The following is a 17,591-nucleotide window of genomic DNA, read 5'->3' on the forward strand; positions in this document are numbered from 1 at the left end:
ACTAATTGGATGATTTCCACCCTTTTCAGCCCACAAACTTCACAAACCCAGTCTATGCCACTCTGTATATGGGCGCTCAGAACAGTCGCAACTCGCTGGCAAGCACAGACGAGAAGAAGGAGCTGCTGTCGCGCGGCGATGAGGAGCCCCTCGTGGACCCTCAGGCGTAGACCTTCGGCCTGGATCACGCTATTCCCAACACATCCTTTCTCTTGCCTTTTTAAAATATAGAAAACAAACAAAAAAAAAGATTTAAAAGTGAAAGAAAATCGATTAAAAAGTGTGAACACTGTATAAAATGTACAAAAATGAAGGACTACTTTTGTATGTGATTGCAGTATTATATTTTGTCCCTTTGAGGTTCCTCTGGTCAAAAATTAGCAACATTTTCTATGAGAGATTTTACATTTACACCTTCCCCCCCCCTTACCTAAATAGCCGCTACCTCTGTGCAAAATGAAATGGAAACAAGAAAATCAAAAGATGCTATCATTGGAGCAATTAGAATGTTTTTTTTATTTTTGTATGAATTGTATAGTTGAGAAGAAAAAGGACCATTTATTCCATTTCACGAGTCCCAACTGCACAAACTCCAGCGTTTACTGAATCGGTACGTGTGTTTTTGTGTCGCACAAGTAAAGATGGCCGAGTATTAGAGAACGACGAGATGATTGTCGTCTTCCTTGCACAGAATTCATATTTCACGTATTATGTGTGCCGCCGGTGAAACACGGCGAGACGCACGCCTTTGTCTGACAGTTCGAGCTCACGCGTTGCTGATTTGAGAGGATGCGAGCCGTTTCATCGTGTTTGTTACGTTTTTTTTTTGTGGAAGTAGATTCACTTTGAAGTGCATTACGGCTCTCAGAGATTCTCCCCGAGCTCCTCCTTGCCTCGCTCCGCTGCTCTGACTCGCTCTGACTCGTACTTATTGCTCGGCCCCTCCGTCTGCTTCCGTCGGCCGTATCTTAATGCATGTGAAGAAGTCACACCAATCTAATGTAACTACGATAAGTTTTTACTTTGCTTTGTTGTGTGTGTGTTTTGTCTTTAATTGAGAAGTACAATCATTTTATCTTCAGATCATTTTCAGTCCTCGTTTAATGACGCGTAGCTTTTATAGAACACGACGCATGGCGGCTCAGACTTTCTTCTGGAAAGAGAATAATGTTTCATTTCTGCGGGAGTACTTTACAAAATAAATAGCAGATATTGTTTTAAATAAAATAAAAATATTGTACAGAAAAAAAGCCATTGTTTTCATCATTTGTCATCAATCGTTTATTACACAAAGGTCCATTTCAAAAAGCTCCCAAACAAAATCCGAGGATCGTCCCCGTCCTCACTCGATGCCTTTAGCCTTCAGCTCCTCTCTGACTCTGCTCAGGTATCCGGCGTCGGGATACCCAAAGCTGTGAGAAGGAAGAAACGCACAAGGGCTGGGTCAGCGGCGTTAACTCGGACTCGGCGCCAGAGTCTTTGGACGACGGCGATCCGGCTACTTCTCTGCTCCGCCGCTCCTCGACGTCTTGTGATGAATGTCGTTCCAGGTCACCTGGTTGTCCATCCCCGTCGTCCTGGACGCGCCGACGGTAAAGACCAGCTTTTGCTGAAAGGCTCTCGTCAACAGGCGGTAAACGTCTCTGCCCTCCCGACTGTCTGGAAGGTACGCCTCTCTGTAAAGGCTCGGATAGAACGTTCCGGGATTTGGATGCTTTCCCTGCAAAAGGAGACGAAGAAGAAGAAGCAGCTGATTGAAAAATGATCGGACACTTTCTGCGTCTCCAGACATTTAAAGAGAAGACGTTTACCGACTGTCTTCCCGTCGGAATCCAGTAGGCGATGACGATGGTACCGCAGTCGGGGAATCCGGGGAGAGGGGCGGGATCGAGACTGCCTGACATTTGTCCCTCTGGCTGGTCTCCCTCCATGACACCAAAGACGTCTCTGCATACTGGACAGACGTGTCCCATGTGTCTCACGGACTGGGTCAGGCAGTCCTCGCAGAACTCGTGTTTGCACTGGAGCCGTTTCTTATCGCTGATTTTGTCCTTGCAGATGGGACAGTCGTCGTCGGCGTCTGCGGCGCCGCATCCCGATTGGCCGTCGGACGCCGGTCCTCCGGCGGCACCTTCCGACTCGCCTCCGAGCCCAGCGGCGCTTTGGCGGGGTAACGGTAAGACCGCCTCCTGGCACAGACGCAGGAGAGCTCTGACGGCGTGACTCTCCATCGAGCGGCGGCCGTCGGATCTCCGGGAACGAGCTTTGACCGTGACTTTTCCTCCGGTGACGCCGGATTCATGGAAACTCACGGCAAACTTCTCTTTGATCTGATCGATGCGCTCGCTGTAAGACGTCGAGAGCAGCCCCCAGTGGCGCCCCTCCATGGTCAGCCCGGCGTCCACCAGGGGGTCCTCGGTGCTCGCGGATCCGCCCGCGCACTTCCGGACGAGGCTCGAGAACTCGGCGAGCGCTTTACCGGCGCCCGGGTTGGTTCGGTCCGCTTCGATCCGCACCTTCACTTCGGCCTCGATCCGGACGCCGTTCTCTTTCTCGATGCGTTCCATGTCGTCTCTGTAGGCGTGGCTCACGTACCAGAAGTGAGACACGGGGACCAGGACCGAAGGGGCGTCCCTCGGACTGGTTCCTGGTCCGCTTTGCTCCGCCGGTTGCATCTCCTTCTACACGACACGCAAAAGAACGTTCACGTTTCACAGGCGATGGAAGGACGGAGCTTTGTGGAGGCTCTTCATCTATCACGTGTTCGTAGATTTGAAATATTCTTTCAATGCATAAATACATTTATTGAACTCTTATTCATAAGATTTTAAATTCTTTCCCACATGAAGGAAGATTGTTCATTTCAACAAACAGTTCCGCCTAAAAGAAAACAACAACAACAACAACAGTTTAGTTCGGCTGATGCCGCCGACAAGAAGAGCCTTCAGACTGTCCATGCCCTGCGTGTGACTTTTATACTTTAATACAGGCTTAGAACAGCGTTTTGTGACGTCAGACCTACTTCTGAACAGGCTTAGAACAGCGTTTTGTGACGTCAGACCTACTTCTGAACAGGCTTAGAACAGCGTTTTGTGACGTCAGACCTACCTTTGAACACGAGTAGAGACGTAAAATAGGAGCTTTTTGCGCATTTGACTTACCTTTTCTTCTTTTTCAACGCCGCTTCTTCCCGAGAAGAGAAAGCGAAAGTACCGAAGCCCGTGACGTCACGCATAAGCGTAAAAGTAATATTCATTAATATAGAACGTAAAAACAATATTTTATCTTCATTCCTACTTTTATTTGCATTTATTGCATTTATGAATTTCGTAAAGAAGTTTAAACATATAATAACACTTAATCATTCAAACTGTACTAATTCTGCCATTTCTGAATATTTATTTAAAATAACTTTTACTTTACAGGGTCATCCAGTTGTGTTTTATTTTTCTTTTATTACATTTAATTATTTCACTGCTTTATTGTATGGATTTGTTTCTCGTTATTTTTATTATTGCCGTTGGTCCTGCTTTTCTTCCTATGTTTATATTATCAATTATTATGTTTTTTTCATTTTAAATATTGTATTTCACAACGTTGTAATAACGACGAACAAAAATGCAGACAGTGGTTAATTTGGGACACATTCGCGTTGTACCGGGAAGCCGGAATTTCCGAGTCTTATTTTAAACCTGAACGCCTCCGAGGTTTAACCCCATCATCCCCGAGCTCATGATTCAATGCGGCTCCACGCATATCTGGTATTTAAACATGAATTCTGTGTTTATCACAGAGAAATAATTGGCTTTAGACCACGTATAAGATAAATTAAAGAATTAAAATCAAAACTGAGGTGTAAAATCTCTTTATTTTTGTCACCACCTTTCAACAAACGCTCTTAGCTTTGATCCGCAAGCTTGCAAATATACAAAGAAAGAAAAAAAAATCAAACATGCCATGATTATATTGTGACATGGGTGTGACACATTAATGCCTTGTAGATTACAATATCTATATATAAAAAATAATCTTCAGACAAACTTTGGCAAACTGCTGTGAAATATGAAATAACTGAAATGAAAGCCTGTTATTAGATCTAAAATACTGCTTTAGCTTTAGCCTTCATGGGATACAAACTCTAATAAAAACGTGAAATCACTTCTCAATCCAAGCAGCCTGGCAACAAAACAAACTGATTCTCTGTCCGTCGTTCACTTACGAACGCTTCCTCTGGTAAAAGTGACTTCCAGTCCGCACAAACCTGCAACTCCTTCGGTGAGTGCTGACGTGCATGATTTCAGAGTGCAGTCTTATTCGGTGTTATATGTTCACACACACACACACACACACACACACACACACACACAACTGGTGCAGTAGTACTGTATGCAAACGTGGGAAGCAGAAGGCATCTTTGTGGACTGAATTCTCAGTGACTCTATTATGACATCGGCAAGCAGGACTATTCAGCGTCTTCTTTCAGAGTGAACCTAGAACAAACAAAGGAACACTTTAATAAAACAAACAATTAAACCACCAGCAACACCTTAATGGTGATTCCCTCTGCTCTGCTTACCATTCTGTGGCGCCGGCGATCAGGTCAAGCTGACCCAACTCGATCAGCACCTGAAGAGCAACAATGACATTAACACGCGTTTTATGAGCGGCATTTCTGCACAGTCAAAAAAACAGAAAGAATGTGAGGCTCGGAAATAAATGTGGATCTAACCGGACTATTTAAACACGAGAGCGCTGTAACGTTTTCACCACATTCTGGAATAATGATGGTGAGACTGACCTGTCCAATGACATCGCGGCTCCTGAAGGAGGCGGAGCTATTCTTCACTGACACGCTGAGTCGTCTGAACCTCACCTCATCCTCAGCCACAGCGTACTCAAACCTTACATGAATTGACAAAGAGGATCACATTTCTGTCAAAGAGCTTTAGATATTTTTAAAGTAGCGGCGCTAGTTGGTTATAAAGTAGTTATAAAGCCCCTTTAGAAACAGCTTATTACCTCTCGTTGTACTCTGGGTTGAGGTCTCGCTTCTTCACCACCGTCTTCCTCTTGGTGGCCTTGCTTTTGTCCGGCAGCAGCACGAGGGAGACGTAGCTGTCCACGCCGTCCTTACTCTGAGACGGCAAACCTCTGTGGAAAAAAAAAAAGATAATTATCTTCAATAAATTGACAGGTTAAAGCAAAAGAACATAAAAAGGTTCTCATGCAAACAGTCAGCTGTCCGAAAAGCTTAAAAGGTAAAGTGTTACATTTGATATTTTCATCTTTAAACTATATATTTTAACGCCTTGCACATGTTAGAATTATTCAAGCCAGGATCAGAGACGAGAGGAATTTATGTCATGATGCAATAAAATAAAAGCTGAAACGGGCCACGTTCCACAACATCTGGAGGAAGCACACCTGCAGCCGTGGACGGTGACGGTGAGCTGTCTCTGCTGCGCGGCGTACGAAAGGGACAGCTTCACCTGGCCGCTTCCTGATCCGGAGGCAGCACAAGGCAGCGCGCCTCCTCCGATCAGATCCACCATTTTGGACTCCAGAATCTATTGATGCCAAAAACAAGAACGAGTATCGAGCGTTGTTGTTTAATACTAAGAGCCTTTGCGTGTTTAGAGACGGGCTCCTCACCTTGAGTTCGGCCCTCAGCAGCATTTGACTATCAGGTGAGGCGCCGTCCAGGTTGAACCACTGGTCCAGGACCAGCTTCGGCTCTGCAAGCAGCTCCTTGACCAGCACCACCAGGGATCCCATTGGCTGGTCCCAACCGCTGGACAGCTGGGACACGAGACGGGACAGAGTGAAACATCCGGCCCGCTAGTCCTGCTCATGAACCCGATGGACGCGAGCCTCTTGCCTTTATCACGAGCATCTGGCGTTTCGGATCGTGAACCAGGAAGTAGAAGGACTCGTTCCACTCGGGGCTGGTGCTGCGGTCGCACAGCTTCAAAGAGAGGAATAAAACAAGACGTTAACGGTCGTACTTGATCCACCCGATTGAAGTTACAACATCAAAAGGTCGCACTTGGGTTCTGTAGCTTGTTTCACCCAGAACAAGCTCAGCTCCTGCTTTGGGCTCCTTTCCACTCTTCTTTAACTGTGAAGGAGGAGAGAAGCGTTCCAGTTTCAGAACGCGAGGGAAGCTTTTTTTTTTTGTTGCTGCTGCACCTTGCAGGCGACTCACGGGCAAAGAGCGAGCTCTGTCGACGTGGACGAAGAGCAGCGCCGCAGCAGGGACGGCTTGGTTCCGAAACGCCTGGAGGGACTGGAGCTGCAGCACCTGCGACAGGAAGCACAGCCGGATTCAGTGTGTCGAATGAGAATCAGTAAGGCTGCTCCGAGGCTGGGGGGGGGGGGGGCGGGGGGGCCGACCTGATCGAGCGCGGCGGAGCGCGACACCGTCGGAACCCATTCCAGCAGGAGGTGGACCCGCCCGGACTTCACGCCGTTCAGGGTGTACCACTGCGGGGGGGGGGGGAAGGCCGTTCAGCACAGAGGAAGTCTCAGATCCAGAATGGACAGGAAGTCACGCGACTTCTTGGCTAACCTGATCTGTGTACTGCGACCTGATGACCTCACTCAGCTGGACAGTGAATCTGTCAACACAAGACAAATCGATAGATGCCTTACAGAGAACTCAGAATCTCAGGAGGAAATGACATTAGATCTGCTATAATCGATTAGCCTCGTTGATCATCTCGAGCGCTAATAAAAGTTATTAATTCAATGATATTGACAACTTGTGACAAGTAAAAAAAAAAAAAAGGTCACACACCTGCCGAGGAAATCGTCGGAGTCTAAATCCTTATCGAACGCTTCGAATTTGATCTCACGATCGTCGTCGCCGCTCAAAACCGCCTGTAAGAAAAACGAACTTGTACCGAACACGGTTTCGTTTGGGCGGCGAGATCCGGACAGAAGACGCCGCTTCATACCTCAAACATCTCGTTCCACGCGGGGTTGAGATTCTCCTTGACGACGTGGCTCTTGAACGCAACACGCCCTACGTTGATCTTCACATAGGGGTCGCTCTTGCCTTTCACCATGCCCCCCATCAAGTTATCCTTGGCCACCAGATTCTGGGCCTCCAGCAGGTGAATCCTCAGCACCCCCTACAGGAGGAAAAGTGTAAAAACGCACGGACTCTTTAATGCACTCTGCTACTGGACGTGTGTTTATATGGATTCAAACAATGTAAATACAGGTAAAAATGGACAGGAATAAAGAACATTAGTCTTCAACTTCCGCTCTAATGATCACAGATAGCTGAACCCACCTCTTTACCAAAGTCCTGGCTGGGGGTGGAATGTGGGGGGAGAACTTCTCCAGCGTCGGGGACTCCTCTGACTGTCGCTGGTCCCAGTGTGTCAACAGGAAGACCAGTCATGGTGGCCTGAGCGAGGCTGTCTAAGCCGGTGCTGCATACAGGAAGCAGAATTATGTACAAGTGTAGTTTCATTCTACCAGTTTGTAAAAAGTAGTTTGTGTTTTGTTGTTTTTGCTCACTCCTCCGTTTGCGGTCCGAAGTCGTCTGATGGCGTGGAACAATCCTCTGGATCCGTTGGTTCCTCGATCAGCTGAGCGACACACGAGGGTTACGAAGCGTGAAAATAGACACGGAAGACAACAAACGGCCTGAAATGCGCCGTGACTCACCGCAGGAGGGAATGTCTGAGCCTCACAGCGGAGGGCGGCCGGGTGATCCGCGGAGGCTTCAGTGTCTTCTTCTTCTTCTTCTGCTGCTGCCGGGTGTTTCAGATGGCTGGAAAATAAACACTGTGTTTACAGAACGCCGCAAATCCCCGAGTGGATTTATTAACAGAGCATTTTAAATCGTGCCTTAAAGGTGAATATGAAATCCATTTTTGGCCTTTGACCTTCCTGCTTCCACCAACCGGTGCCAATTTAGTGACTGTAGTTTTTGTTCATGTTTGAAAATGAGTATTTAATCCTCTTGTCTTTGTATTTAAATTACAAGCAACATGATTGTAGTACAGTGAGTTTTAGTACACGGAGTTGCGATGCATCTATTGATAAACTCACTCATCTGTTGGCAGCTCGGATCTGTTCATCTGCTCATCCTCAATGGCTGCTTTGAATGTTGGTTCAATGCCCGCCTCTTTCTCTGAAGCAGTTCCTGAAGGCTGCGGCGCTTCAGTCATCTTTGAGCTCAGGATCTGTCACAAATACATTTTCAGTTACTCTGTGTACCAATGACGGCAATAATACTCCAATGTGTGGTTTGTATTCTCTTACTTTGAGTTCTGCTCTCAGTAGGATCTCACTCTCAGGTAAGGCTCCGTCCAGAGGCATCCATCGGTCCAGAACCAGCCGTGGTTCAGAGAACAGCTCCCTCACCGGGAAGACGAGCGCTCCCATTGGCTGGTCCCACGCACTCGACAACTACGGAGGAGAGAATGTTAATGAGGCCGCAAGCTGCAGGCACTGCTCATGAGCATTGTAAGGCAAGTCAGCAGCTCACCTTGATGATGAGCATCTCCTCTGTGGGGTCGTGAACCAGGAAGTAAAATGACTCGTTCCACTGGGGTGCCCTGGAGCGATCGCATACCTTCAGATGGAAGAAGAGAAGAGGTGAGTGTTTATGATCACTACTCTTTAATTAAGTTGTTTCTCATTAAGAAATCTTATATTATATAGCTTGGGATTAGCATGCATTACTGTTAAATCATGTATTTGGAGCTACTACCAGTAGGGGGCGCCAGATTGTACCCTTTTCGAGTTTTAAGCATCCGTTTTTTAGCTATTTTAACATAATATTTCTGAAAACTTGAGGCAATTAAAAAAACAAATCAATTAACAGTAGAGCACACAGTGTATTATAATGAAAATACACAAATATACTTTGTGTGAGTGAGTTTACTTTGTGCATTAATCGTTTGTCTCATACCTTGGTTCTGTAGGTTGTGTCGCCAAAAACAAGTTCAGCCCCAGCCTTGGGCTCCTTTCCACTTTTCTTAAACTGGATACAAAGAGCACAATTTGCTGAATGACTGAATTGATGTTCTGTTCTGACATCAACTTCCTCCTTCTTTTAATAGAAGAACCTTTCTGACTCATATCGACCCGATCTGCAGCCACTCCAACAGTCTGACAACGTGCTTACAGGCAGTGAGTGCGCTCTGTCCATATGAATGAAGAGCAGAGCTGCAGAGGGCACAGCCTTGTTCTGGTGCGACTGGAGAGACTGCAGCTGCTTCACCTGCAGCAGAAAATCAAGGGGGGAGGGGGGGGGGGGATCCTTCAATCAGCACGGATGAGCCATGGACCTGAAAAGGTGTCGTATCTGGAACGGTGCTAAAACCGGGAATAAATGCACGAATCACAGATTAAAACACAACCAAACGGTAGAGGCAGCACTCACTTGGTCCAGCGCGGCATTATGGGACACTCCCCGTATCCACTCCAGTATCAGCCGCACACGCCCCGACTTCACGCCATTCAGGGTGTACCACTATTACAGAGGGTCACACGGACTGGCTTCAGTCTGTGCTCAGCCTGCAGCAACAGCTGTCTTACAATAAGACAAGAAACACTCACCTGGTCTGTGTACTGGGAGCGGGTGACGTCTTCCACGCTGATCTGGAACCTGCTCGCAGACAATAGAGCAAAATGAGTTTGTGACCAGTGGAGCCTGACCATGAAGAGCGCCAAAACATCAAATCAAAGGCACTATTATCCCCTCTTTAAATGTCCACCACTTTGATAATAACAGCCCTACCTGCCCAGGAAGTCATCTTTGTCCATGTCCTTGTCATACAGCTCGACTTGGACTTGCTCCTGTCCTCCTGACTCCGGCCTCAGGACAACCTGGAGGTGAAGAGAACCGTTCATAGAAAGAACCGCTCCTTCAAATCAGCATCTGCAGCCCTTCACACACACCTCAAACATCTCATTCCACACTGGGTCGAGGTTCTCCTTCATCACACAACTCTTAAACGCAAACTCCCCGACGCTGATCTTGGCGTAAGGGTCGCTCTTCCCCTTCACCATGCCGCCCATCTTGTTATCTTTGGCCACCAAACTCTGGGCCTCCAACAGGATGATTCTGAGCAGCCCCTGCAGGACGGGATTGATTTACTCAATACTGATGGGTTATCAATTAGCAATTGGATGTTCTGTTGCATTGACCCTCTGCTGTTTTACCTCACTGGCAAAGCCGGGGTCTGGGGAGGAATGGGGAGGCTGCGCCACAGCAGGGAGCGTCGCTTCTTCCTCCTTGTCTTCAGGCACATCCGCTGCTGGTTCCTCCACGTCGACCTTGGGTAAGGTCACCGATGAGGCGATATCCTCCACTGGAGGAGCAGCCACTGAACTTGTCCTAAAAACAGCAGGAGGAGTATGAAAGAGAGCGTATGGGCCAATGCAGAATGAACACAGGCCTTTTTCTCGAGCGTCTCACCTCAGCGCCGCCTCCGTCTCCCGTTTCAGCTGAGCAGGCGAGGGTTCTGATGCTGACGCGGCCCTGGCTTTACCCGTTGCACCGGGAAATTTGCTCGGAATCAGCATCTGCGGAGAGTCGGAGACACAACTAAAGGACCTGTAGTCAAATGAAAACCAGTGGAAATGGCAGAGAAACGGACGGAAAGATCACCTTCAGCTCAGCTCTCAGAAGAAGCTGGCTCTCAGGTGAGGCCCCATCCAGGTTAAACCACTGGTCCAGGACCAGCTCTGGTTCAGAGAGCAGCTCACTGATGGGAACCACCAGAGAACCCATCGGCAAGGCCCAGTTATGGGAAAGCTAAAAATAAAACCCACAGACACACAAACCAGCGGTTAGCGTGCGCCGTTTGCATCTGCATGACTGACATGATGCATGATTGCATCCTGACCTTTAGAACAAGGAAATCTTTTCTGGGGTCTCGGACCGGGAAGCAGAACGCCTCGTTCCACTGAGGGGACGTCGTCCGATCGCACACCTTCAGGGACGCAAGGGTCAGTCGTCACTAACAGATTTCCTTCCATTCTTACCATCAGCTGGAAACCGGAACGGGGTGCGACGCCTTACCGTCGTTTTCCTGCTCATTTCTCTGAGAGTGATCTCGGCTCCCACTTTGGGCTCCTTCCCACTCTTCTTAACCTGCAGCGGAAAAAAGTGACAATGAGAAGGAAATAACGTGCAATATCACGATTCACGGCTTCTCCTAAGCGTATTACCGGCAATCCGTCGGCTTGCTCGATGAAGACGAACAACAGGCCCGCCGAGGGAACCGCCTTGTTTTGGTAGGACTGTCGGGAATAGAACTGAAGAACCTGCAGAAAGTCCAGTTAGAGTGGACTGAACTTCAGAGGAAAGATCCTTTACCACGCCACTCATCCGGGAATGCTCACTTGGTCCACGGCATCCGACTCGGAGGCTGTGGGAACCCACTCCAGAACCATGTGAATCCGACCGGACTTCACGCCGGTGAGCGAGAACCACTGAGAAAAGATGAGAAGTGGTTTTACCGGCGAGAGCAGGAAGGAAAATACCCAAAAACAGCGAGTCTGTGGTGGCGAGAAACCACAAGAGCTTTTAGCACTGACATCCTTATCTCAACTTATCTCATCAGCGATCAGCAGAATATTAAAAAAACGTGATTGGAAATACCTGATCGGTGTACTGGGAATCAATGATGTCCTTCAGATTGATCTCCAGCCTTCACGTGGGATTAGAATAAACCTTGAATGAATCCTTGTAGATAAATGTGGTGCAGGTGAATTCATTCCGACTCTACCTGCCCATGAAATCGTCCTTCATGTCCATGTCTTTATCAGACACCTCCACACGCAGCTCCTGGCCGGGCAGCTCTGTGAGAATCACCTGAGGGGAAAACGGAAGCGTCAGAAGGCTGGAGAAGGAACACTGAATGAAAAGGCTTGCTCTTTTTCTTTTACCTCATACATCTCATTCCACGTGGGGTTGAGATTGGCCTTGATGACCTGACTCGTAAACGTTTCCCCTCCGATGTTCACGCTGACGTAGGGATCACTCTTCCCTTTAACCATGCCCCCCATCAGGTTATCTTTGGGAACGAGATTCTGCCCTGCCAACAGGTGGATTCTCAGCAGTCCCTAAAAATAAAAAAAAGAAGAAGAAGAAGAATTTACACATCATGTAAGTACGCGACAGTCCTGAGTGAAAGCTGCCATTAAAGTATCCCGCATTACCTCTGTGGCAAAGCTGGGATGGGGGCAGGTCTGCTGTGGCAGCGGTTTGGAAACCCCCCCCTCCAGATTGGACGACACACTTGATGCAATACGTTCCTCGTCCAACCAGAGGACCTGGGATTGAACAGAGAATCCCGGAATGTCGACATTACATTAGAAAAACAACTTCTGTAACCTCTCGTTAATAACCGCCGACGTTTTTTTGCATTACTTCGTCGTTGCCACTTACCCTGAGGACAGCGTTGACGTAGATGCGGCTGGCGGATCCAGAGTTGTCCAACTGGAACCACTGGTCCAGACGAAGATCGGGACTGGACAGCAGGCGGGACACGGGGATGCTCAGGCTGCCCAGCGTCTGCACGCGGTCAGCGTCCTTCACCTGGATAATTCATCATGCCGGGGTAAGACCACGACAAAACAAGGTTTCTAGCATTGCAGCAGAGAAGCGAATAGTCACCTGAATATCGATGTCCTGCTTGCGAGGATCCTGGATGAAGAAGGTGAAAGCCTCCTCCCATTCCGGATTAACGGCGGCGTGACACGTCTACGGGCAGCAATGAACGGGACGCATTTACAACCCAACCGACGGTATCGTAACGCACGTTCCCGTTAGATGTACCTTGCTCTCTCTCGTGACATCCTGCACACACAACTGCACCATAGGATTGGGCTCTTTATTCCCCTTCTTCATCTAAAAAAAAACAAATGAAAGGGATGCATGAAGACAAAGAAAGGTGCGTGAATGATTTGTGACCCGCAGCACAGGAATAAGAAGAATTGTCTTCTAACAGCTTCGGATTCGATGCGCCTCATACTGACGATAACGCCACAACAAAGGCACGAACGGCAGGCAGGAAGCAGCGACGTCACGGCTCACAGCCGCAAAGTGGAAATCTGCCTCGCAGTGAAAATCAAAAACAACGAGTGTGTTTCACTGCGGCTCCATTTTACATATGACAAAGACAGCAGAAAGTCACACTCGTCCTCGCTCCCGGGGTCGCAGGCCGAGGCCAGAGATTTAAAGAATGTCAAACAGCTTCAGTTCAGCCTCCTGCCGCAGGAAGCAGCTCTGAGCTGAGGACAGACGCCGACTCACAGGAAGAGCCTCCGCCTTGTCCAGGTATACGACCAAGATGGCCGAAGAGGGCGGATCGCCTGCCTTGCTGGTGACGCTTTCATTCCTCTTGAGGACCTGGAGGGGAGTTGAAAACAGAGATTATTTGGAACGTCGTCGTTTAAGCAGGGATAGAAAAGAAGCAAACCTGCTCAAGTCGATCGGGGCTGGGAAGCAGAGACAGCCACTCCAGTCGGAAATGGACCCGTCCCGTGGGAGCGTCCGTCAGGGTGAACCACTGGGGGGGTCGTTGCAAAGGCGTGTTGGCACTTCAAGGTTAACGTTCACACGTTGAGTGTGAACGAGATGTTTGCAGCTTTTTACTTACGTCATCGACAACGATGGATTTCTTCACAATGCCCAAATCCAACTTGGCCCTGGTGTGTGAGAACGGAAAAGAAATATCGATCGCAGCATAGCGAGGACTCGAGCCGTGTCTTTAAGAGTACAAACAAAGGTGCATCTCCAAAAACGCATCATTGGGGAAGGATGAAGAGTGATGAGGATGTGGCGCTTCAACAAGGAGCACGAGAGGCATGAAGTACCTGCCCAGGAAATCATCCTGGTCTGGGTCTTTGTCGTAAAGCTCCACCTCCAACTCTTGACCCGGCACCTCGTGGACAATGACCTGATGTGACGGACACACGCAGGGACATGAGGACTGACAGAGGGGTTGCTACGGCCTGAATGGAGCATCACCGGCGCCGTGACGGAGTGAAATGGGACATGATCGGACCCTCCCCCCCCCAGCCCGTCTTCGTATACCTCATACGTTTCCTGCCACTTCGGAGAGTCTGTGTTGTCCGCGTGTTTGGAGGTGAAGGTCTGGGGGCCGACCCTCAGGATGGCGTAGGGGTCCGACAAGCCGGCCATCACCCCTTTCACGTAGCTGTCCTTGGCGGCGAGGCCCTGCGCTTCCAGCAGGTGGATGCGCACCACCCCCTGAGAAAGAACCGAGCGTGACGCGTTCCGGAAACAGAACCCGATGTGGAAGTAACAGAGGCTTTACCCTGGGTAGGGGCGAGCGGAGCTGGGCCACATGCAGGCCCTGAACCAGGGGCACCACCAGGCGGTTGGGCAGCACCAAGAAGGAGGCGATGGCGTCCATGATCATGCTGTCGGACATGATGCTGAGACGAGGCACAAACGGCATGTCAGTGGGAACGCGCAGCCGTAGCAGCTGCTTGGAGACGTTTCCATTTAAGGCCGCGGCTTTTTACCGACGTGCAAACTGGCGAGAGTATTTCATGACTCACTTCAGTCCCGGGATGTCGAGCAAATTAGTCAGTCCGGTCCAGTTGATGTCGAGCGTCTGCCAAGAGATAAGAGGGAAGAATGTGCTCGACGGCGTGAAGGGCAAGAAACGCCATGGTTACAGGAATGAGGGGGGGGCGAGGAGGAGGACATACCGGCCGCTGGATGAAGAACATGGTGACCGCGCCCACGATGGGGACGTCTCCGATCAGGGGCTCCAGAATCACCCGCATCATCCCGCGCAGCTGCAGGAAAAGAAGAAGGAACGTGAATAAACGCTGACAGACGGCGTGCGTGACGCGGAGGTCACGCCCTCCGGGTGACACGTGGCGGAGACTGACCTGTATCCCTTTGACCCCAGCTTTGCAGAAGTATCTCTTCACCTCGACATTGATCTCGACGTTCCCGACGTAGCTGAGGGCAGAAGACCGGCGATGCCCTTTACCATAGCGCCTTCCGAGGGCCACGGCAAACTGGCGGCGCGTGAATCCGCTCACCTGATGTAGAGATCCAGCAGGACCTGCCCTTTGTCGTTCTCTGTGTGAGCCTTGATCCCGACGACCTTCATAGCCTGGAAGCAAATCCACGGCGTGGTCACGTGAATCTCTGCGGCAGGCGTTACAGCTAGCCCCCCCCCGCGGCGTTACCTTGTCTCCCATGTCTACTTTCGTGAAGCTGAGGGTCTGGAGGTGGGCGCTGGAGGCTCTGATGGACGGGGCGATGGTCTCCACCAGCAGTTTCTCCAGGTACTGCCCGACGAACGGCCACACCTGCTGCAGCACCTGGGAAGGCCAGCAGTGACGCGGTTACGGGAACGTCCCTGAAAGCCAGAGACGACTTCTGCAGCTCGACTTTTGTCATTTTAGCCACAAAAGCTGTTGGACAAACGCCTCGGCTCCCATGAGCAACAGAGGGAACGGCGGCGGCGGCCATTTGAGTCTCCTCATTCTCGTGCGTTCGCTTTAGACTTTACTCAAACGGAAAGAACGAGAGGCGGCCGCGCGGTTTGCTTGTGACTGTTGGTCTGCAGCCTGACATAAGTGGAAGGTGAGTCATCAGACTCCTGCCCCCCCCCTCCAGTATCCAGCCTCAAAACTCTGCTTTGTCCGGACCTTCTGCAGCTTAGATCTCGTGGCGTCACCAGAGCGGCGCTTTTATTTCTGCGTGCCAATATTAATTTCAGACAAACGGGGGCGTGACAATGGCTGCAGTTCTATTTAGCTCCTCCTCCTCCTCCTCCTCCTCAAGCTCGCCTGCAGTGAAGTGGAAATGTTGAGCGGGCGTCCTGGCTTCGGGCCTGCTCTTTTGCAGTGCAGACAATGTGTCTACAGTCGTGGGGGGTGGGGCCTTTGCTTTCCCTCAACATGGCAGCAGCAGCTATCTGCAGCTGTTCACGCAGCAGTTAGCACATCAGCCGGCGTGTTTGCTGTGGACGCACGCAGGATAGGAAAACACGAATCCTGTACCTTATTCAACCACTCCACCTTCTCCACATCTGGGAAGTTGACCTGAAGGGGGAAAAAATATATAAAAAATACATTCAGGAAACATGCTAAAAATAGGCTCAATGGATGACGAAGGCTAATCAATAGGAATGCAAAAGATCTCCAAAGGAAATGAAGCTCAGAGGAACAACCGGCGATTTGACTATGGATGCTTATTTTAGGATTTGCTTTTGACTCTAGTTCTTTGCAGAAATGCATTTTTGATTCATATTTTCAGGACTAACTAAAGAGGAGGCACAAAGTAAGAGGAGGCACACAGTCCTGTGATGTGGGCATGCCTGCCAGCAATCACTACAATTATAAAAGGATCCGCAGGAACAGGGTGTGGCCAGATGCTGAGTCAGAACTTCATCTTGGATATATTTACACTCTGGGTTTACGGTTTTCCGGTCAGATGACTTTAAGTATTGCTGTTACTCCAAATTCCTCATTATGCGAAATCAAAACTGTTTCATCTCCAAATACAAACAAAGTCAATTAAATATAAATATATTTATAGAAGCTTCTGCATATTCCAGAACTATCTTCCTCTAAACGTGGAGGTGAATTAACAACGCAACTGTCTCTAATCTTCATCATGGCCACGCTGGGACGTCTTCATCCCCTCATCCCTTCATCCCCTCATCCCCTCATCCCAGCTGATCCACGGGACATTTCTCACCCACGCCGGAAGCTCCCGTCTGATGCTGGACATTGTCCTGAATGTCTGCTCCTCCTCGTCGTCGGTGAACTGCGTGGCCGTCCTCATGCGCGCCTCTTTGGCCTCCCGTGCGTGCTTCCATCCCGTGTAGATCATCGTCCCGAACACCAGCAGGCTGGTGCTGACCCGGTAGAAGCCGGCCAGGTAGACGGGCAGCAGGGCTCCCAGACACTTACCGAACGTCCAGAGCACGGCCACGGCGCTGACCCCTCTGGGTCCGGGCGCGCCGTGCGCCGCGCCGTGCGCCGCGCCGTGCGCCGCGCCGTGCGCCGCGCCGTGCGCCGCGCCGTGCGCCGCGCCGTGCGCCGCGCCGTGCGCCGCGCCGTGCGCCGCGCCGTGCGCCGCGCCGTGCGCCGCGCCGTGCGCCGCGCCGTGCGCCGCGCCGTGCGCCGCGCCGTGCGCCGCGTCGTGCGCCGCGGCGCGCAGCGCTTTCTGCTCCGGCCCGCCTGCGCTCGGACGCGGCTCGGCGCCTTTCGGCTCGCTCGGTTCGGGCTTTTCGCTCCGCATTGTGATGAAGTTACCTCCCGAGTCCGACTAGAACAAACAAACAACAAGCTTTGGCGCTGACGCTAAACAGAGCTGATGAAAGAAACTTCAGAGTTTCATCCCGGCCCGGCTGATCCGAACGGCCGCGGCTCCTCGTCCTCTTCACTGATCCATGGAGCTCCTGCGATGTTTAGACGCTTTTACGAGTTCCGTCGGAGAGATTTTGGGTTCGGAGATCCTCGGGAGGCGTCTGGCAACAAATTCCGCTCCTCGAGTCCCGTTATCCGGACGAAAACACGCCCACCGACCGGAGCAAGAAAAAAAAGAAAAACAAGTTACTGCT

At 50.2% G+C, this 17,591-nt stretch overlaps 3 protein-coding genes across 3 annotated transcripts in view; 1 reads left to right on the forward strand and 2 right to left on the reverse strand.

The window, feature by feature from the left end:
• LOC137897956 (low-density lipoprotein receptor-related protein 1-like) overlaps positions 1 to 1,240 on the forward strand; it is a 56,918-nt gene extending 55,678 nt beyond the window's left edge. Inside the window, exon 91 of the mRNA XM_068741954.1 lies at positions 30 to 1,240. Coding sequence (XP_068598055.1) covers positions 30 to 170 — 141 coding nt within the window. The 3' untranslated portion in view covers positions 171 to 1,240. The remainder of the gene's footprint in view (positions 1 to 29) is intronic.
• A 34-nt stretch (positions 1,241 to 1,274) lies between these two features.
• Positions 1,275 to 3,208, reverse strand: LOC137897950 (E3 ubiquitin-protein ligase DTX3L-like). The gene is made up of 4 exons (XM_068741947.1): positions 3,162 to 3,208; positions 1,812 to 2,681; positions 1,503 to 1,720; positions 1,275 to 1,412 (listed from the first exon to the last, which is right to left on the reverse strand). The coding sequence occupies exons 2-4, from the start codon at positions 2,673 to 2,675 to the stop codon at positions 1,343 to 1,345; spliced, it is 1,152 nt and encodes a 383-aa protein (XP_068598048.1). The 5' UTR covers positions 2,676 to 2,681; positions 3,162 to 3,208; the 3' UTR covers positions 1,275 to 1,342.
• A 647-nt stretch (positions 3,209 to 3,855) lies between these two features.
• Positions 3,856 to 17,269, reverse strand: LOC137898001 (extended synaptotagmin-1-like). The gene is given in 41 exon segments (XM_068741996.1): positions 3,856 to 4,490; positions 4,577 to 4,626; positions 4,799 to 4,901; positions 5,020 to 5,151; positions 5,425 to 5,558; positions 5,591 to 5,641; positions 5,644 to 5,799; positions 5,879 to 5,965; positions 6,047 to 6,118; positions 6,569 to 6,617; positions 6,797 to 6,879; positions 6,957 to 7,133; positions 7,298 to 7,439; positions 7,528 to 7,598; positions 7,678 to 7,783; positions 8,065 to 8,198; positions 8,278 to 8,424; positions 8,504 to 8,590; positions 8,930 to 9,001; positions 11,197 to 11,292; positions 11,371 to 11,460; positions 11,630 to 11,678; positions 11,757 to 11,842; positions 11,917 to 12,093; positions 12,190 to 12,303; positions 12,419 to 12,568; positions 12,647 to 12,733; positions 12,809 to 12,880; positions 13,286 to 13,381; positions 13,452 to 13,541; positions 13,632 to 13,680; positions 13,849 to 13,931; positions 14,069 to 14,245; positions 14,313 to 14,433; positions 14,560 to 14,615; positions 14,713 to 14,802; positions 14,899 to 14,971; positions 15,055 to 15,128; positions 15,205 to 15,339; positions 16,024 to 16,065; positions 16,724 to 17,269. Coding segments are annotated over 41 exon segments (4,434 nt in total). The 3' UTR covers positions 3,856 to 4,462.
• Between the last annotated feature and the right edge of the window lie 322 nt (positions 17,270 to 17,591).

The sequence above is a fragment of the Brachionichthys hirsutus genome, chromosome 8, assembly GCF_040956055.1.
Source record: "Brachionichthys hirsutus isolate HB-005 chromosome 8, CSIRO-AGI_Bhir_v1, whole genome shotgun sequence".
In the NCBI taxonomy this organism is placed as follows: Eukaryota; Metazoa; Chordata; class Actinopteri; order Lophiiformes; family Brachionichthyidae; genus Brachionichthys; species Brachionichthys hirsutus.